Below are 21,230 nucleotides of genomic sequence, written 5' to 3'. Positions count from 1 at the left end.
TTGTTCATACCTACCCGGGCAATAACCATGGCGACTCGTCCCTTTTGACATCCTGCAGCCTGGCCTGCCGGGATGACGTTTCCTCCCATGTGACTGCTGCAGCCTGTGATTGGCTGCAGCAGTCACATGGGGTGAAATGTCATCCCTGGGGGACGGGCTGGACGCAGGAGCAGGTTTTCCACGGCAAAAATCGCAACTTCTGCTATTTGTTGCGAGTTTTAACTCCCCATTGAATTAAAAAACTGTTCCACCTGTCAATTTATGAGCGGTTTTTCGGGTGGAATTTTTACGCAGCGCGTGGATGAGATTCGTTCAAATCTCATCCACTTTGGTGGTACTGTAATACACTGCAGATTTTCCGTAATTAAATCCATTGCAGAAAATTGCATTATTTAAAACACATGTGAACCTGGCCTTATAGCCGTACTTTATACAATACACTGTTGCTGAAACATACCTAATTTCTAGATAAGGTATACTATCTTTGGTGTTCATAATGCATGTAAGCTAACAAAATAAACAGTCTGCAGATTATAACTCATTTAGGCCCCATGCACACGACCGTGCCTGTAATTACGACCCGTAGTTACAGGCACGGGCGGCCGCGGACAGCCGTCCTTTTTTACGGGCCGTGCTCCCATTATAAAATATGGGCGCACGGTCCGTAAAATAAATAAATAGGACGTCCTATTTTTTTCGACGAGTTTCTTCGGCATGGACACCTTCCCATAAATATACGGGAAGGTGTCCGTCGGCCATAGAAACGAATGGGCCCGTAATTACGGCGATTTTATGGTCGTGTGCATGGGGCCTAAGTGAGATGATGTAGAAATGCATAGAATTTTAGAAACAAAGGTTCATTGAGGTCCATGCATGTCTTAGTGGTCCAAGGGGCAAGATGGCTCGATTAGTGTAGCATCTGCTCAACTTTTCAGGGATATGGAGCTACTATGTGGCTATATTATACTCATTTGTAATAAGAATTCATATGCAACTCTGAGTAGTATACTACATAAATAATTAGTCACACAAAATTATTGTTTAACGTCAAAACTCTTTTTTGCGGTGATGTCTTGAGATGTAACTGTTACTTTGTTCAATATTTATTGTCTATCTTTGATATCATCTGCAGGTCCGATAGGAGCAAAGGGAGAGATAGGCTATCCAGGTTTTCCTGGAACTGACATGCCAGGACCAAAGGGAGACAAAGGAGCATCAGGCATTCCTGGCATAATGGGCATGCCAGGTGTACCAGGGATTCAAGGTGTACCAGGAAAAGAAGGGTCTCCTGGTCTTCAAGGTAATATGTATAAAGTTGTCTGGAGATATTACATGTTTTGCAAATGTATTAAGCTATATAGTGTAGGAAGCATTAAAAAATGTTTTCCATTTTCCATTAGGACATAAAGGAGATATGGGTTTGATGGGAGTTCCAGGTATCCGAGGCCAAACAGGTACACCAGGAAATCCAGGCTTTCCTGGGGAGAAAGGTAAACTCAATTTTCGTTACCTAGATAATTATCTTTTAAGGAATAATAACAGATATTTATGAAAAATCGAAAATTCAAGATTCTTTTATCTACAATGTGTTCTATATTTAGAACTTCACAAACATTGTGTTATTGTTTAGAAAATTGTTTTATGCAGTACACACTGACAAAATATATGTAGTGTCTGGTCCAACACTTGAATATCTTTTACAATAACCAGGTTAGGCTTCATTCACATCTGCGTCAGGGCTCCGTTCCGTCTGAGCTTTCAGTCAGAACGGAGCCCTGACTGACACAAACGGAAACCATAGGTGCCAGGGAACGTCGGAGCGGGACCCTGGCACAGATGTGAACGAAGCCTTAATATATGCCCTAAAGTAATACTATTCCTCTTCAATCTAGATGTACGTGCCTGAATTCTCCCTGAATTATGTACTAAATGTATATTTATTTAGATTGATGTAAATGGTCTTAAACAAAAATAAACAAAGTTAACTAGTGGGGTTAACAAATAATAGTAAAACCAAAACTAATCATACAAATTAATTTGAGTTTGAGGTAGTGAAAGTTAACAGAGTAATAACAAATGGTAAAACGAAAAATTCAACAGATTAGTTACTGCTAGGATCAGTATAATGAATCCAAAAAAGCTGATTTTGGCTGTAAAGTTTGCTCACTAACGCCTCATGCACACGGCCATGCCCGTAATCACGGCCCGCTACTGCGGGCACGGCGGGCCGTAGCCCGTATTTTCGGCCCGTTCTCTCATACACAGTATGGGAGCACGGCCCGTAAAACACAAAAGATAGGACATGTCCTATATTTGTGGTACAGTTCTACGGCACGGACACCTATCCGTAGCGATACGGCAAGGTGTCTGCGGCCAATAGAACCGAAAGGGTCCGTAATTGCGGACCGTATTACAGTCCGCAATTACGGAGATTTTTTACAGTCGTGTGCATGGGGCCTTAGTTGTGTAGAGTTAGGTCAGATTTGATCTATCGAATAGGTGGAAATTAAGCAAATTTTGGCCAGTGGGTCATTGTATTTATGTGAATCGCTATCTTGTCATGATGCATCAAGTACTTGGCATTATCTGTTTGCAAGTGATTCGGTGAGACAGTCTTGCTTTCCTCCCTTTTCCTAAGCTTCACTATTCCTAGACCTTGTCTCAGGAACACATTTCTCCTCAGATGCCCACGTCCCACACAGCACTGATGTTTGCATGTGCTAGATTTGTATTCACTACATACATTTTAGTTCTGTTGCTGCCACTCCAGCTGGGTCATGGGAGTGAGTTTAGAGAGTTTGTGACTAAATGAGAGTCTGAGTGCTTGAGTGAGTGCTTGATTGAAATATTAAGGAAATGCCTAGGTGGATGAAGCGCTTGGTTTGCTGAATGAGGTGCAGAGAATTGAGTGAGCCTTAGCCTCTGCATACACTAGTCTGTTAAGTCCTTTGTAACATCAGAGGGTTGGATATTAATCAGTTTAGGCTTCTTAAGAGTAAGGGGCCGGTTAAAATCAGCGTTGCCCTTCCAAAACAACGGAACCCAGTCACAACGGTGAGTTGACCAACAGAAACCATTAACAACATTTCCATCACCATTGAAATCAATGATGAGGGAAATGGAAGTTAAGGTTTCCGTTTGCCTTTCCGTTGAGGGGCTAACCCGACGGAAACCTCAGACGGAACCCCTCAACGGAAGGGCAACACTGATGTGAACAGACCCTTAGGCCTCATGCACACGACCGTAGCCGTGTGCACAGCCGTGATTTTCGGGTCGGCGGGCTGCGGACTGTCAGCCGCAGGCTGCCCGCAAATCGCGGGACATGCACATGGCCGCCGCCATTGTTTTCAATGAGCCCGGACCGCAGAAGACGGCCGTAATAAGACATGCCCGTTCTTTCTGCGGTGCGGGCTCCTGGGCCGTGCAAAGACCGCAAAAACTACGGTCGTGTGCATGGCCCCATAGAAATGAATGGGGCCGCAATTCTCCCGTGGATTTTCGGGGGAATTGCGGCCGCAAAAACACGTTCGTGTGAATGGGGCCTTAGCCAGCACCTTCTAATAAAGTTAAATAAATATGTACATGTAAATCTGCTTTGTATTTTGCTTTGTACTTTTGAGGGGGCTGACCGCCTTCATCTTGATGCACTCCTCCCATGATCCTCCCTGTCCCAAGCTGGTTTTAATTATTATTATTGAATAAATATAGGTGACCCTGGTCCAACTGGGTTTCGTGGTGAGACAGGAACTGAAGGTTCAAAAGGTGAAAAGGGGGCTCCAGGTTTGCAAGGACACCCAGGAACACTTCCGCCCATGGAAAACATGAAGGGTGATAAAGGAGATCAGGGCGAGAGAGGTACAGCCATTTATGTGCTCTGTGTTTTAAAAATATTTAATATAAGCTATGCTTTTAATCAACATTTAAAAATTATTTTCAGGACAAATTGGATTTGAAGGAGAAAAAGGGTCGTTGGGTGACTTGGGGTCCAGTGGAATGCCTGGAAAAGATGGAGAACAAGGAGTGCCGGGGCAGCCAGGTGACAATGTTATTATGAACTTCTGAGCTTTATTCAAACAATCTTTCAGTTTGCCTAGTCTTTCTGGCGTCTTCTTCCCTATTGTTGTTATACAGACAAGAATTCTTGGAAAAACGATTAAAGGATAATTATCAAAACTAATGCAAGGGAAAAGTGGAGCAACTGCTCAATGCAACCAATCAGATTCTGCATTTAATTTTTCACAGGTCCTTTGGAAAATAATTGCAGTGGCGAGAATGGTTGCAACGGTTGCAACTGCTCAGCTTTTCCCTTGAACTATTTTTTATTAATTTTCCCAATTGTTTTCAAAATCTAAGCCAAAATTGATGGAACATATTTACATAATTACAGGACCAAAAGGAGAGAAAGGTGTTCAAGGATTTCCAGGAGATGCAGGGAGTCCTGGACAAAAAGGGTTTATTGGAGAAATGGGTTTGCCAGGTAAAATTTTAGAGTACTTACATTTAGAATTTTTTATTTAAAATTTGCAGATAGGCATTTGAACAAGTTTTGATAGAAATTGGGGGTTCTCTGACTTAGTTTGTTGTGGAATTGTACACTTAGGGCCCACTGGATCAAAAGGTGAACACGGAATTCAGGGCAATCCTGGTTTGCCTGGGGTTACTGGAATCAAAGGTGAAAGAGGTTTTAAAGGTGAACAAGGTGTTCCAGGCATTGGCATTCCAGGACCACCTGGTATAAAGGTAATTACAAAAATTCACATTCATGCAAATGTGGTTTATCTAGTGACGTAAATAGAATCGGTCACCATTCTGTTCTCAAGTGCAAGAATAATGGGGCATATTTTTTAAAGTATTTATGCCAGTTTTCTGTCATAAACAGATTGAAAAATATGGTGTTTGGGCTGAACGCCATATTTACAACATATCTGCATAACTTTTGCAGCCATTTTTTCTTTCAGGAAAATGGTGCAGGGCTTCAAGGATACACTTGTTACAACAAATTTTTCAAGCTGGCGTTGTTTTTAGCCCGTGGCATATTTATTATAAGAGAATGCGCTATGTCGATGAATGTGACACATGCAGCACTTTGGTCATTCCAAGACCTTCCTCAGAATATTGACTGGATTAGTGTGAGAATTGTGCATTCATGAACAGTGGTCAAGCTGCATCAAGGAATAGTGCTTCTTTTCCACAGTTTGACCTCTCTATGCACTATGCTCATGCTTTACCATAGATGATCCTGAGGAAGGTCTTGAATTGACCAAACTACTCTGCTATACTAATGACTATGTTCCAATAACAGGATACTTGCTTTTGAGCATATTACCTGAGAGTGGAAACTGGACAGGCCAAGTACTGAGCATGAATGGATGCTCTGAAAATGTAAACATTAATTTTAGTTTTTTAGATGAAAAAAATGGAAACGTACAGATTTTTCAGTACAGATTTAGAGCTTGGCATGCTATTAAGTATCATCGGAGCAGCCCAAATGGTTTTAAGGTAAATGGTTATCCTGTTGCGATTGTGACTTGTTTTATCCTAATTTATTTTTGGGGATGTTAGTATGAGTGCTTCTATACTACTCAGAAGCATAGTTTGAAGCTCCTACATTCCAGTCAACAAGCTACACCAGATTTTGCTATCTAACTACGAGTGACACCACACACCGTGTGATTGCCTGTGATTGACAGCCACCACCCTGCGGGGACGAATGGAGTTAGAAAAAACTGAAACCCTGTCTGTTTAGCCTTTTTGATGCAGTGATCAAAAGCGATAGTGGCATTACTGCCTTTGCGCCTAATCATCAGCCCCGGTGACAGCAATCACGAAAGGTGACAGCTTTAAGGGACACCCCTGGTTCTGACAAAGGCCCCCAGGGCTATTTTAAGATGATTCCTCCTAGTAAATAGCTTAGGTATGCCAAGACAGCTGTCTGTGCATATTACAAGCACAGGCAGTAATGCATTGGAATATATAGGTATTTTTTTACGGCTGTTTTTGGAGCTGTTTTCAATAGAGTCTATGGAAAAACTGCTCCAAAAACGTCCCAAGAAGTGTCCTGCCCTTCTTTTAAAGAGCCGTCATTTTACGCGCCGTCTTTTGACAGTGACGCGTAAAATTACACGTCGTCTGAACAGAACATCGTAAAACCCATTGCAAGCAATGGGCAGATGTTTGCAGGCGTAATGGAGCCGTCTTTTCAGGCGTAATTTGAGGCGTAAAACACCTGAATTACGTCTGAAAATAGGTCGTGTGAATATACACTTATTGTCACGACTGCTAAGGAAACCTGGCTTCCAGCAACGAAGGACGTCGGCCACACTGAGCTCGAAGGGTGGCTCAATATGGGAGCATGGCTCCGTCCCCTGCCTCAGTTGCTAGAGAAACCCAACCTCCCAGCAACCAAGGACGCTGGCTGTTTGGAGCTCGAAGCGCGGCTCAGTGTGAGAGGGTGGCTCTGTCCCCTGCCTCGGCTGCTGGTCTTTCACTGATTTGACAGATAAGGAGAACATCAGAAGAACGACAAAGATAGATAACGAAGGACACACAGGGGTGAGGATGGGGGGGGGGCAAAACGCCAAAAACACCTTGGCAGTACCTTAGTGGGTGACCAGGAGACAGTCGACAAGCAAGTCCGTGGCAAATCTGCATCCAAATCCACATGTAACACGTGGATTTTCTGGTGGATTCAGTGCTACAAATCTGTGGTAGAAAAATATGCCATGCGTGCATTTATCCTTATTGTTAAAGCTTGTAAAATAAATTTAAAACGTAATTTATTGTGTTCAGAGAACTAGGGGAAAATAAAAACAAAAAACAATTGTGGAATTAAAAAATGTTAAGCATATCACTTTAAAAAAATATATAAAAGTTAAACACTTAAAGGGAATTAAATATTTTTTTAAGTAAGTTACTTATTTTTATTATATTTTTTTACGTTTTTTGCTGTATTTTTTTTTCTTCACATGTTGGGATGTATTAAAAAGTAAATAATAATTTGACATGTTTTCCTATGTTGGCCACCTGAGGGAGCACTTCTCAGAATTACAGCAAGGTCAATAAGGTAAAGCAAGCTGACTTACAGCTGCTGTAAATGTGGGAGGGAATCTCACCCCCTCCCTATTTTTGGCTTCAAGCCAGGAAAAGGTGTCTTCAAATTGCTAAGCATTGTCCGGCTCCAATTTTGGGAGTGATTGTACAATGCAGCTTGTAGACGCTATAGGACATACCAAAAGGCTAAGAGTATGTTCACACGCTTCCTTAAAAAACATCTGAAAATATGGAGCTTTTTTCAAGGGAAAACAGCTCCTGATTTTCAGTCATTTTTTAATCAAACTCGCGTTTTTCGAGGTGTTTTTTACGGCCGTTTTTTTTTTTTTTCCTTTATCAAAGATTTTTATTTTGAAAATAAAACAATACAAAAACATTTCACGGTTTGTGCAAAAAAGTAGAAATTTGTACGCAGTACAATACATTCTAGTGAAGCATCATAACATAACAACAGTATTCGTATACATATATATACAAGTATAAGAACAACAATAGGAGGTAGCCTCCTACCTATTGAAATTGAATGAAAAAAGAGATATAACGGCAATAACAGTATCATGTTCGCATTAAATCAGTGCAATAGTCAGGGAGACCGCCCCCCCCAGTAAAGTGAGAAGTGACACATATAAGAGCACTTTTGAGTATATGGACATACCACACATAACATCAGACCACAAGGGGAAATTACATACAGACAAAAGACAAAAGCGCCTCATGTAGGTGCTATGATTAATTTAGAACCTGCCATCCAACCAGAGAGGTAGATCAGTACCATCCCGGAATCCAGACCACACTATCCAATTCTGGACGAAAATCCCGGATTTGCCCCTATCCACGGACAGCAACTCCTCCATCCTCATGATCCCATTCACCTCTGTTACCCATTCCGCCAGGGACGGTACAGTACGTGATTTCCAGTGACGAGGAATCACCGTTCTCGCTGCAGTCAAGAAATGTCGAAAGATCCCCCTTTTGAGGTGTGGGAGTGATCCCGGGACCATAGAAAGCAAGCCTATGGAAGCCGAGGTTGGGACCTCAGTATGGAAAAGCTTGTTGCCTAGATCAAAAATCTTCCCCCAAAAGAGACGTAGCATGGGACAATCCCACCAAATATGCAACATAGTTCCAGGAGCCCCCCCCACACCTCCAACAATCAGCAGACACATCAGGGTATATCCTGTGCAACAAAGTCGGACAGCGGCACCACCTGGTAAGTATCTTGTAATTCTTTTCTTGTGCAAAACAAGACATCAGTAATTTATGAGCTAACAGGAAGGCGGTACCCCACTCTTCCTCAGAGTGTCTAACCCTCATTTCCTCGTCCCATGCGGCAGTGAAGGATAATTGAGAAAAAGCAAATTTCGGCAGAAGGATCCCATGTAGGTGAGACAACACATGAGAAGGGGCTGTGGGCAAGGACAAGTAGAGTTCCAGAGGAGTCTTATCCTGTAGAAAGACCATACAATCACCCATGGAAGAGATATAGGACCGTAACTGCAAATAGGACCACCAGGTTGACCTGCTTCCCGGGCAGGCAGACGATACATCTGTCATTGGCAACATGGCACCGTCTGGAGTAAGGGTCTCAGATATACATCCACCATTTTCTCTCTCCCAACGGAGGAATGTATCAACACCCTCCGCCGGAGGGAAAGAAGGGTTATCAAATAGAGGAGTCAAGGGACCCGGGCGATGAACAAGGCCCGTAGTGCCCAAGATCCGTTCCCATACCATGAGAAACTGACGTGTGAGGAAAGGAAGAGGGAGAGTTTGTCTCTGAAGGACTGACAGCCACGGTAGAGAGGATAATGCAAGAGGAGACATAGCTTTTTCATGCGCACCCATTGCTTACCTGACTCCGAACGGAACCAATCCACTACTCTCATAATTATCGCCGCTTGATGGTATCGTTTAAAGTCTGGGAGACCCGTGCCCCCGTCTACTTTTGGTCGGCTAAGGACAGCATACCGGATACGAGGCTTAGAGGAGCCCCACACAAACTTAGTAATGGCCCTATGTAGAACCTGGAAAAAACTGGATGGTACTGCAATAGGGATGGTCTGGAAGAGATATAAAAATTTGGGCAAGACATCCATTTTGACCGCATTGATACGTCCAAACCACGACATGCGGTTCCCGCCGTATTCCGCCAAGTCCTTCATGGTGCGCTGTAGGATGGGCGTATAATTCAGAGCATACAAGTCTGACTGTTGTGTAGGGACATGTATCCCTAGATATTTTAAAGATTTAGGTTGCCACCTGAACGGAAAAACCTGAGCAAGATGGGCAGCTAAAGGTTGATCCAAAGAGATATTCAAGGCCTCCGATTTAGAGTAATTGACTTTAAAATTACTTAGATGGCCAAAGCACTCAAACTCCTCAGTCAGGGATGGCAAAGAAATCATGGGAGTTGTGATAAATACCAGGAGGTCATCCGCATATAACGCCAATTTATGATGCCGTGAGCCAACGCGTATACCGTTAATATTAGGGTTGTTCCGCAGCGCCACGGCCAGGTGTTCCATTACCAGAACATACAAAAGAGGCGAAAGTGGGCACCCCTGTCTCGTGCCATTAGCAATAGACAGAGGATCAGATAATAGTCCGTTAACACGAACTCGAGCAGAAGGCCTTTGGTACAAGGCCATTATCCTATCCACCGTGGTGGTGCCAAGGCCCACCTGCGTCAGGACACTGCGGAGGAACACCCAGTGCACTCTATCAAAAGCCTTTTCGGCATCTATCGAGAGTAAACACATCGGTATCTTACGGGACTGGCAGTACGATGTCAAAAGGAGGGTTTTGTTGGTGTTATCCCGCGCTTCACGACCACATACAAACCCCACCTGATCATCCAAAATCAAGCCTAGTAGTAACGGCGATAACCGAGAGGCAAGCAGCTTCGCGAAAAGCTTCACATCTACATTAATTAACGATATGGGCCTGAAGTTTGCGCACACCTTTGGGTCTTTGCCCGGTTTTGGTAGAAGAGTTATATGAGCCTCGAGGGATTGAGGCGCAAAGGGACAAGAGGAGGACACCGAGTTAAAAACTTTCGTCAGAAAAGGAGCCAGTTGATCTTTAAATGCCTTATAAAATTTGTTATTAAACCCATCTGGCCCCGGGCTTTTGCCCAAGGGCGACTCTCCAATAGCACGCTCCACTTCGGTTACCAAAAAATCCTCCTAAAGCTCCAAAGCCACCCCCTCCTCCAAGGTCGGCAACGTAGTATCATGAACATAACGGTCTATTTTATCCCGTAACGATTCTGCCTGCATATCATGAAATTGGCCTTTAATATTGTATAGCGCCGAATAATAGCGTTTAAAGCAGTCAGTAATACCGACCGGGTCATGAACCTCAACACCAGAGGGAGATGAAACTTTAGGGATATATGACGCTTGTGTACGGGGATGCAGTATTCGTGCCAGAGACCTACCGCATTTATCTGCATATTCATATGCGTGCTTGCGCATCCGATCCCTGAACCGAGCATGCGACTGATCTATCAGAGAACGCAAGGATTCTCTCGCTGTATTAAGCTCTGCAAAAATCTGTGAGGATGGAACCCGTTTATGACATGATTCCAAATCCGTATCTGAATCAGGAGCCGTGCAATCGCAAACCCCTTTTCACGCTTCAACCGCGCCCCATGTTGTATGAGTACCCCTCGAATGACACACTTCAGTGCCTCCCACTGGAGTGGCAAGGGAGTAGCTTCATGTTCATGAACCTCAAAGAAACCGGTGAGTGAATTTTTAATGGCCGCCACGCATACTGCATCCCGCAACAAGTTGTCATTAAGTTTCCAGGATTGGAAATTAGGCCTTGAATTAGGAAATGTAAGGGTCAGAAACACAGGTGCATGGTCCGACCAAATCATAGGGCCCACGTCAGAGGTAGGGTGCCAGGTAAGCAAGTGGTGGCTAATCAAAAAAGCGTCTATCCTACTATACATATTATGCAATGGGGAGAAATAAGTGTATTCTCTTACCTGAGGATGAAGGATCCTCCACACGTCAATCAACTGCATGGAATGCATCACATTTTTCAGGGCCCCCAAATGTGACTTAGGAACAACAGACCTGCCCGAGGAGGTGTCAAGTCTGGAATCAAAAGTCAGATTAAAATCACCTCCAACAATTAGAACGCCCTCAGTGAACTCCTCCAATTTCCTTAAGTACAATCGGCCTACTCGTGCCTGGTCCTTATTGGGGAGGTATAGATTAGCCAAAGTAAAGATCTTATTACTTATGGATAGTTTGAGAAAAACATATCTACCATCCGGGTCAACCAGAACATCCAGAATTTTATGCGAGAGTGACTTATGAATACCTATACTGGCACCCTTGGACTTGGATTCCGGGTTGGTACTGTGGAACCAGGCCGGAAAATATCTGTTCGTGAACTGTGGCCGTATGGCCCGTCTGAAAGTGAGTTTCTTGCAGGAACAAAATATGTACCCGCTCTTTATGCATGTTATATAAAATTTGTGAGCGTTTTTCTGGGACATTAAGCCCCCTAGTATTAAAGGTGCAAGTCTTCAATTGTGCCATTGCCACCACTCACTGAAGGAGCTCGTAGAGCAATGTGCTAAGTAGAGGCGCGACGAACAACAGGACAAACAAGGAGGGGGAAGACAACAACAAAGACAAACAGAAAGGTGAAATAATCACCTAATCCTTGAGCTACTCAAGGAGAAACAATCAAGAATACACCGGATATAACCAGTGAGTCCCTAAGAGGAGAAGTGTCAGGACAAGGCCTAGCCAGTGCCCCACACTCCCCAACCCATTGCAAATATCACACATCTTAGAACCAACACTTGAACGGAAAGAACATCAAGGCAATTAGCTCAATATCATGAGAGAGTGAAATAATGGCCGACATTTGGTCAGGATCAAAACAGAGATGCCTACATAACATTACATTCCCGGAAATTTACACAGGTACCGCATGAATGCACAGGCATGTAATTAGTAACAACGTATATAATCACATAGCATACATGGTGCAGTAGTACTGGCAGCTGAAGAACATTAATTAATCCCGGTTAACTGATCAATCTGAGCACCTGCTGTCCCTATCTAGGGCGAAAGAACAAGCATATCTGGGTATTATAAAACACACATCAGACCTTCGCCTCACAAGATATAAGCAGTAACATTATGGCTTAACCGGCCTAGGCCGACTGATGGCTGACCAAGAAACCTCTATACAAAATCACAGCGGATCTGCATGTCGCCCCCCAGGACGACCCATAGGAGAAGCGGGAGAACGACCACGTCGGCGTGGCCTTGAGCGCTGTGGTGGAAGAGGGACATACGGCCAATCAGGCAGGGAAACTCTCGGCACCTGGAGGGCAGCACAGAAGTCCGGGACATCCCCTGGGTCCCGAACACTCAGCAATGTCCCATCTCTGCGGACCTGTAGCTGGAAGGGGTGACCCCAGGTATAGGAGATCTCATGCTCTCTCAGCACATCCAGCAAGGGACGAAGCACTCGGCGTTTATCCAGGGTCATCTTGGACAGGTCGGATAACAACTGGATCTTGACCCCTTGTAATAAGACTTCTCCTTTATCTCGGGCCTTCCTCATGATCTGCTCCTTCAGAGAGAAAAAATGGACACGGCATAGCACATCTCTGGGCCTATCAGGATCCGGGTTACGAGGGCCAAGTGTCCTGTGTGCCCTATCCAGCTCCAATGGATCATCAGCAGGACGCTCCAGCAGGGAGTTAAACAAAGACTGTAAGACAGGTATGAGTTGCCCCGAAGATATATCCTCAGGAATGCCCCGGAGCCGAATATTGTTACGGCGATTCCGATTCTCATGATCTTCAGCCAGGTTAAATAAAGCATGAATCTGCTGGGAGTGATGATCCAGCCATTCTGCATGAGAAACTTGCTGCTGTGTAACAGATGAAACATCGCCTTCTATGCGCTGAACTTGATCGGACAATTGAGAGACATTAGTCGTAAGAGCCTGTATCTCTGATTTATAAGTCATCTCAAGACGATTCACATAACGCTCCATGTCCTGTTTAGTGGGCAATGTGGCGAGCTGCTGTCTCAAGCCCTGTAAATCATCGCCCATGCTAGCAGAGCCATTAATGTGAGGGGAGAAATGAGGATACAGATCCCGAGGAGACGCAGGCATTGATGCAGACCCCAGCATGCCAGAGGATGAGGGATGAGAGACCCGGGCGCCATGACTGACCCCACGTGGCGAGCAGGACGGAGCGTGAAGCGCCATGACAGTTCCAGAAGGGCCCATCTCCACCCCCGCCAGCAGGGAAGGGAACGAACCCTGGGAGCCAAAGACCAGAGAGGTGGTACTGTCGGTACCTGATGCTGTAGCCGCAGTAGCAACTCCTGAAGAAGACTCCTCTGCAAGCGGAAATCCTGGTACAGTTCGTCTCCCCTCCAACGGCGCCATCTTGGGAGACGGCCCGGCAGCAGCGTCGGTGAGAAATCGCTGAATGTAACCGGCTGAAGACATCTGCCTCGTACAGTATGGAGTCCCCGTGGTTGCCTCAGATTTCCTGACCATTTAGGAAGGTTCAAGTGTGTCTTATAGTATGCTTATGAGCGGGTTATGGAAGTGCAGGAACGGAGCTCTCAAGAAGCACGTCTGGTCAGCGCCATACCCAAGCCACGCCCCTCCTTACGGCCGTTTTTTAAGCTCTTTTTCTATAAAGTCAATGAAAAACGGCTCCAAAAATGGCTCAAGAAGTGACATGCACTTTTTTGCGGGCGTCATTTTATGTGCCGTTTTTTGAAAATGAGGCGTAAAAAATGCCCCGTTGGAACAGAACGCCGTATTTCCCTTTGAAATCAATGGGTAGATATTTGTAGGCGTTCTGCTTCTGATTTTTTAGACGTTTTTCGAGACGTCTGAAAACACTACGCGTGCACATACCCTAAGAATGATGAAAGTGAAGTGAATGACTTTTCAATTGACAGGTTCACAAGGCGTGTATTTGATGTGGATTTTGGCGCTTGATTACGCTTTTCATTTACATAATTGGTAAAGTGAGCTGTTAGTACATACAACAAGATTTTTTACACACGCGTTTTTAAAAAACGCGTTGTGTAAATAAAGAAGTGTCGAGTCAATTCCTTTGCACGTAAAACACGCCAAATGTTCCCATAGTCGATGGGAGTCCTAATTATGCACCAAAAAGCACACACAAAATGCGTAAAAAACATGCAAAAAAAGCGTCAAGCGCTTGATTAAGCTCATTTACATCAATGGGAAAGCGAGCCGTTAGTTTTTTATGCAAGCGTTTTTAAAAAATGTTTTGTGTAAAAAAGAACGGTTGTGTGTGGCGCAGTTGCATGTTTGGGGGGATTTGTGTGAGTGTGTGTATGTGTGGGGTGGGTGCTCAGCGCTGAATCTTCAAAACAGCTGATAAGCGGCTATGAAGCATCAGCGGCGCCCGTGCATACTCCACTGCACAAAAATAGGACACATCTCTTCTGCGCACACAGCTCTACTGCGCACGTGCACACACAGTTCTGTTACGCACAGGCAGTTCTGCTAGACACACACATAGCTCTGCTACACACACAGCTCTGTTACACACACACACACAGTTTTGCTACACACACAGCTCTGCTACACGCAAACACAGCTCTGCTACACACACACACACACACACACAGCTCTGCTACCCACACACAGCTCTGCTATACACATACACACACATGCATACACACACAGTTACAGCTTGTGTGTGGGGGGCCGCGAGGTGGGGGGGGGCCGCGAGGTGGGGCTGTGAGAGAGAGAGACAGACAGAGACACACACCTTACCTGCAGTGCGGCCGGTCTTCATAATGGCACCGGCTTTCCCCCTACAACCCAGCTTCTATGCTGGGTCGCTCTGAACTGTTCCTGCAGTACAGAGTGAGCTAGCAGAAGCAGAGGATACAATGAACCGTTCATTGTGTCCTATGCACTGTAGCTGTCGTATTCCATCTGTGTATGTGTCGTTAAGAGACACATACACAGATTAAATAAAACATGGCAGCCCCCTGTAAAGTAAGAAAGTGTTAATAAAAAAAAACATTGTGTGTGAAAAAATAAAGTCAATATAATATTTTATTAAATAAATACACATAAATTAATAAAAGAAAAAATCATGATACTGCCCGTTTAACCCCTAGGCGCACGAGGACGCAACTGTACGTCCCTGTGGCCAGTGTCTTAAGGCACAGGGACGTACAGTTACTGCGTGGTTCCCGGTGCACACTGTCGGCGACAGTGTGCATCGGGAACCGGGAGGCCAGCTGTCCCTGACAGCTGACACTCCACTGTATGCGATCAGCGGCTTATTTCCGCTGATTCCGGCAATTAACCCCTTGATTGCGGTGATCGATTGCAATCATCGCATTCAGGGGTTTCTAGCTCATCGGCAGACCTCACGATGTTGCAGATGGCTAGCATGGCGATCGGAGGCCCAGTAATGGCCTCCGTGCCTGCCATGTACGGAAGCCTATCAGGATCAGCCTCCTGATAGACTTCCTGTCAGAGTGACAGGACGTCACTGCCGTTCGCGATGCACACTGTCGATGACAGTGTCTGTGACACTGTCGGCGACAGTGTGCATCGAGAACCGGGAGGTCAGCTGTCCCTGACAGCTGACACTCCACTAGTTGCCGATCAGCGGCATGTAGGGGGTTTGTAGCACATCAGCAGCCCCCATGCAATTGTGGGGGCTGCTGATGCTTGTGATGGCACCCGGGGGCCAGACAACTGCCCCCGGGTCTGCCATGTATGCAAGCCTATGAGGATCAGCCTCTGGCTGGTCCTCGTAGACTAACTGTCAGAGTGACTGTGACGTCACACTGACAGTTGGAATACGTTACACTACCTAGGTAGTGTAATGTATTCTAGCAGCGATCAGAGCTGCAGGTAAAAAAAGAAAGTGTAAAAGGTAAAGAAAAAAAAAAGTTAATAAAAATGTTTTACAAAAGTGTAGAAATAAAAGATTTTTTTTTCCTATAATAAGTCTTTTATTATAGGGAAAAAATTAAACCGTTAAAAAACAGTACACATATTTGGTATCACCGCGTTTGTAACGACCCAATCTATAAAACTATAATGTTATTTTTACCGCACGGTGAACGCCGCAAAAAAAAAAAAACTAAAAACAATGCCAGAATCACTAGTTTTTGGTCACCACCTATCCCAAAATATAGAATAAAAAGTGATCAAAAAGTCGCATGTACCCGAAAATAGTACCAATAAAAACTACAACCCGTCCCGCAAAAAACAAGCCCTTATACAGCTTTTTTGACTGAAAAATAAAGAAGTTTCGGCTCTCAGAATATGGTGACACAGAAAATAAATTATTTTATAAAGAAGTGATTTTATTGTGCAAACGCTGCAAAACATAAAAAAACTATATACATATGGTATCGCCGTAATCGTACCGACCCGCAGAATAAACTAAAATTGTCAATTATAGCGCATTATGAACGCCGTTTAAAGAATTTAAGCCGCCAAAATCACTGTTTTTGGCCACCAAAGCTCTAAATAAAATGTAATAAAAAGTGATAAAAAAATTAGCATCTACCAAAAAATGGTACCAATAAAAACTACAGCTCGTCCTGCAAAAAATAAGCCCCCACACCGCTCAATTCATGGAAAAATAAAAAAGTTATGGCGTTTGGAAGGCGGGGAGTGAAAAACTAAAATGGAAAAGCAAAAAAGGATCAGTCCTGCAAAGGTTAATTAATTTCTATTAAAAAAATAAATTATTACCACATGTGGGGTATTGTCATACTCAGGAGAGATTGCGTTAAAAAATTTAGGGCAACTTTTTCTCCTTTATCCCTTGTGAAAATGAAAAAAATCAACATTTTAGTGGACAAAAATGTTTATATTCATTTTCACGGCCTAATTCTACTAAATTCTGCAAAAGACCTGTGTGGTATAAATGCTTACTAAACCCCTAGAAAAATTCCTTGAGGGGTCTAGTTTCCAAAATGGGGTCACTTTTGGGGTGTTTCCACTATTTTGCTGCAATCGCGACATGGCACTAAAAACCAATTCAGCAAAATCTGTGCTCCAAAATCCAAATGGCGCTCCCTCCCTTCTGAGCGCTGCCGTGGGTCCAAACAGCAGTTTATTACCACATATGGGGTATTTCCGTAATCGGGAGAAGATGCTTTACAAATGTTGGGGTGAATTTTCTTCTTTATTCCTTGTAAATATTAAAAATATCTATGTTATTTCAGAAAAAAAGTCTAGTTTCCAAAATGGGGTCACTTTTGGGGAGTTTCCACTGTTTTGGCACCACAAGACCTCTTCAAACTCGACATGGTGCCTAAAATATAATCTAAAAATAAGCAGGCCCCAAAATCCACTAGGTGCTCCTTTGCTTCTGAGGCCGGTGTTTCGGTCCATTACCGCACTAGGGCCACATGTGGGATATTCCTAAAAACTGCAGGACCTGGGCAATAAATATTGAGTTGTATTTCTCTGGTAAAACCTTCTGTGTTATACAATTTTTTTTATTACAAATGAATTTCGGCAAAAAAAAGAGAAATTTGTAAATTTCCCCTCTACTTTGCTTTATTTCCTGTGAAACGCCTAAAGGATTAAAATACTTTCTGAATGCTGTTTTGAATACTTTGAGGGGTGCAGTTTTTAAAATGGGGTGATTTATTGGGGTATTATAATATATAAGGCCCTCAAAACCACTTCAGAACTGAACTGGCCCCTGTAAAAATAGCCTTTTGAAATTTTCTTGAAAATGTGAGAAATTGCTGCTAAAGTTCTAAACCTTGTAACGTCCTAGAAAAATAAAAGGATGTTCAAAAAACGATGCAAATATAAAGTACACATATGGGAAATGGTAACTAGTGACTATTTTGTGTGGTATTAGTATCGGTTTTACAAGCAGATACATTTAAATTTAGAAAAATGCACATTTTTGAAAATTTTCTCTAAATTTTGGTGTTTTTCACAAATAAATATTGAATTTATCGAACAAATTTTTCCACTATCATAAAGTACAATATGTCACGAGAAAACAGTCTCAGAATCGCTTGGATAGGTAAAAGCATTCCGGAGTTATTACCACATAAAGTGACACATGTCAGATTTGTAAAAAATCGGCTGTGCCACAAGGCCAAAACAGGCTGCGTCCTAAAGGGGTTAAGTATGTATTATGTATCGAAAACTTATATTAAAAAAAAATACACCCTGAAACGCAAAAAAACTAAGATATAGCAGCGTCAGATAAAAAAAAGTTATGGCTCTCGGAATGCAGTGAGGCAAAAATAAAAATATGCGCTGCATCCTTAAGGCCAAAATGAGCGACGTCCTTAAGGTGTAAAAGCAGAGTATGAGGACAGAGGACCACTTGGTGACTTGGCATTTATCCCTTGTGGAACATGTACCACAGGTTGAGAACTTCGGCTGCACAGGACCCAAAAGCCCTACAAAAATGGTGTATTCATGAACATAGAGTGTGGGATGGTTTCACATGCATTTTTAATGCTCTGCAACTAATCTACACTGGTGAAAAAAGGACTTCAGTTACAATCAGTTTTTCAAAATTCATCACCCATTGACCTTGATGGCAAAAAAAAATAAAAAATTGATAATGACAGAACTGATGAAGACCTAAACAAACTGATATCTTTGGCATAGTAATGGTAGGTTCACATATCTGGTCAAAAGAAACATGACGGAACCCATTAGGGCAAAGCCCCACGTGGCGGAATTGCTCTGGAACACTCCGCAGCGTTAATCCGCAGCGGACCCGTTTCTCCATTGCCTTCCACTGCTTTTTAGTAGGGTTCGTTTAGACGATGCGGAAAATTCCGCTGCGGAGCATAGGCTGCGGTGCGGAATTTGGTGACCGCTTCATACAATGGATGTTGCGGACCTGTGGCGGACTGGTTGCGGACTCATTGCGGAAGTTCTCCATTGACTTCAATGGAGAAATTCCGCAATGAAGTCCGCAGATGTCATGTACATGGTTATGTGTGCTGCGGATCGTATTGGTTTTTTAACATGACATTTCTTCATTCTGGCTGGACCTATGTATTTCTAGGTCTACAGCCAGACTGAGGAAGTCAATGGGGCTCCCGTAATTACGGGTGACTACGTGTGTGCACCCATAATTACGGGTGACTACGTGTGTGCACCCGTAATTATGGGAGCGTTGCTAGGCGACGTCAGTAAATAGTCAGTGTCCAGGGTGCTGAAAGAGTTAAGCGATCAGCAGTAACTGTTTCAGCACCCTGGACAGTGACTACCGATCACAATATACATCAACCTGTAAAAAAAATAGAAGTACATACTTACCGAGAACTCCCTGCTTCTTTCTCCAGTCCGGCTTCCCAGGATGATGTTTCAGTCTAAGTGACGGCTGCAGCCAATCACAGGCTGCAGCGGTCACATGGACTGCCGCGTCATCCTGGGAGGTCGGGCTGGATGCCGAAAGAGGGACGCGTCACCAAGACAACGGCAGGTAAGTATGAAATTCGTTTACTTTCACTAGGGAAAGTGCTGTCCCTTCTCTCTATCCTGCACTGATAGAGAGAAGGGAAGTACTTTCACCTCAATACGCAGCGGCTAGTCCGCATCAATTTACTGCACACTTTGGGCAGATCCGCCACAGAATCTGCAACGCAGATTCTGTGCGGCATTGATTCGGACAGTTGCGGAAGAAATACGCCACGTGGGGCCATGCCCTAAAAGTCCATCATGCGACGGTCCAGCACCTCCATTTCTTGTTGTTCTGCTCCTCAACAGCAATACAATGCATCTGTGAACCTAGCCTAACACAAAAAGTATATTAAGACTGCATTATTATATCCAAATATTAAAGCATTAAATTCTATTCCACTGATCCCTGTGTTTAATGAAATTAAAAAAGATAACTTTCCTCTGAAAGTGAATATATGTATCATCTGCTTTATATGTTTTGATTTTTTTTTAAATTTGTTTGTAAAATACATGTATTTGAATGTAGGGTGATGTTGGAACTGATGGTGTTCAAGGTTTATCAGGTGAAAGGGGAGATAAAGGTGACATTGGTGTCCCTGGAATGCCTGGGTTACCAGGACCGAAAGGATCATCAGGCTCTGCAGGGTTTCCAGGTGAATATATGTTTGGTCAATTTAACTGAATATTTTGAGAAGGGGAAGACAGAAACTTTAACATACGTGCTTACATTCGCCAATAGGTAACCCAGGTGTACCAGGGGAGAAAGGAACAAAGGGCTTCGCTGGACAAGTTGGTGTTTCTGGATCAAAAGGACAACCAGGTGAGAAGCATAAATGAATAAAACAGATTAGGTTTTCGACCGTTAATGCTCTTTTAAATACCCGCTAATAATCTCAGTCGTTTTCCATTTGGCAGCAGTGCTTATGGTCTATATTCTTCTCAGTATCCGTACTGTAAGAAGGTGTTTGTATGGTAATAACGTAATTCAGTCAGGTGCATATCTGTCCCTCTGACATCTACATTTAAACAAGAAGCCAGTTTCCAGTTGCATTCCCTGTAGGGTTGGACCACCAGGGGATCCTCCAGTGGGCCCAGGCTTTGATACAATAATTGGTCCCAACGTTCCAGCAGCAGACAACGTCATTTTATAAACAACTTATTTTACCTTACTGATATGTCCCGTGTGTACAGTGTTCAATCGACCCCAGTCCAATGCTGCTTTAGGCCCTGTTCACACTGAGTTTTTTTGCAGACAGAAAATTCTGCCTCAAAATTCCGTTTGGATTTTGATCTGCCTTCACGCCGTTTGCCGCGTTTTTCACTGCGTTTTTCGCGCGTGCACATTGAGCGCCACGGACAAAAATGCCGTGAAATAGGCTTTCTCTGCCCCCGAAGATAGGGCATGTCGCTTCTTTTTTCCGCGAGATGGTTCTACCCTTAGGGTATGTGCACATGATAACGTCAATTACGGCTGAAATTACGGAGCTGTTTTCAGGAGAAAACAGCTCCTGCATTTCAGACGTAATTGCTCGTACTCGCGTTTTGCGAGGCGTCAATTACGGACGTAATTTGGAGCTGTTCTTTATTGGATTCAATGAAAAACGGCTCCAATTACGTCCTAAGAAGTGTCCTGCACTTCTTTGACGAGGCTGTTATTTTACGCGCCGTCTTTTGACAGCGACGCGTAAAATTACAGGTCGTCGGCACAGTAC

The 21,230-nt window shown here is 43.8% G+C and overlaps 1 protein-coding gene across 1 annotated transcript in view; it reads left to right on the top strand.

Moving 5' to 3' along the window:
- Positions 1–21,230, top strand: part of COL4A1 (collagen type IV alpha 1 chain) — a 167,266-nt gene that overhangs the window by 124,487 nt on the left and 21,549 nt on the right. The window contains exons 32-39 of the mRNA XM_075852497.1: positions 1,133–1,300; positions 1,401–1,490; positions 3,709–3,855; positions 3,938–4,036; positions 4,388–4,477; positions 4,601–4,740; positions 20,045–20,171; positions 20,258–20,338. Of these exons, the coding sequence (XP_075708612.1) occupies positions 1,133–1,300; positions 1,401–1,490; positions 3,709–3,855; positions 3,938–4,036; positions 4,388–4,477; positions 4,601–4,740; positions 20,045–20,171; positions 20,258–20,338 (942 nt within the window). The remainder of the gene's footprint in view (positions 1–1,132; positions 1,301–1,400; positions 1,491–3,708; positions 3,856–3,937; positions 4,037–4,387; positions 4,478–4,600; positions 4,741–20,044; positions 20,172–20,257; positions 20,339–21,230) is intronic.

The sequence above is a fragment of the Rhinoderma darwinii genome, chromosome 2 (assembly GCF_050947455.1).
Source record: "Rhinoderma darwinii isolate aRhiDar2 chromosome 2, aRhiDar2.hap1, whole genome shotgun sequence".
Classification (NCBI taxonomy): domain Eukaryota; kingdom Metazoa; phylum Chordata; class Amphibia; order Anura; family Rhinodermatidae; genus Rhinoderma; species Rhinoderma darwinii.
This window is presented reverse-complemented; position numbering and strand designations above follow the sequence as displayed.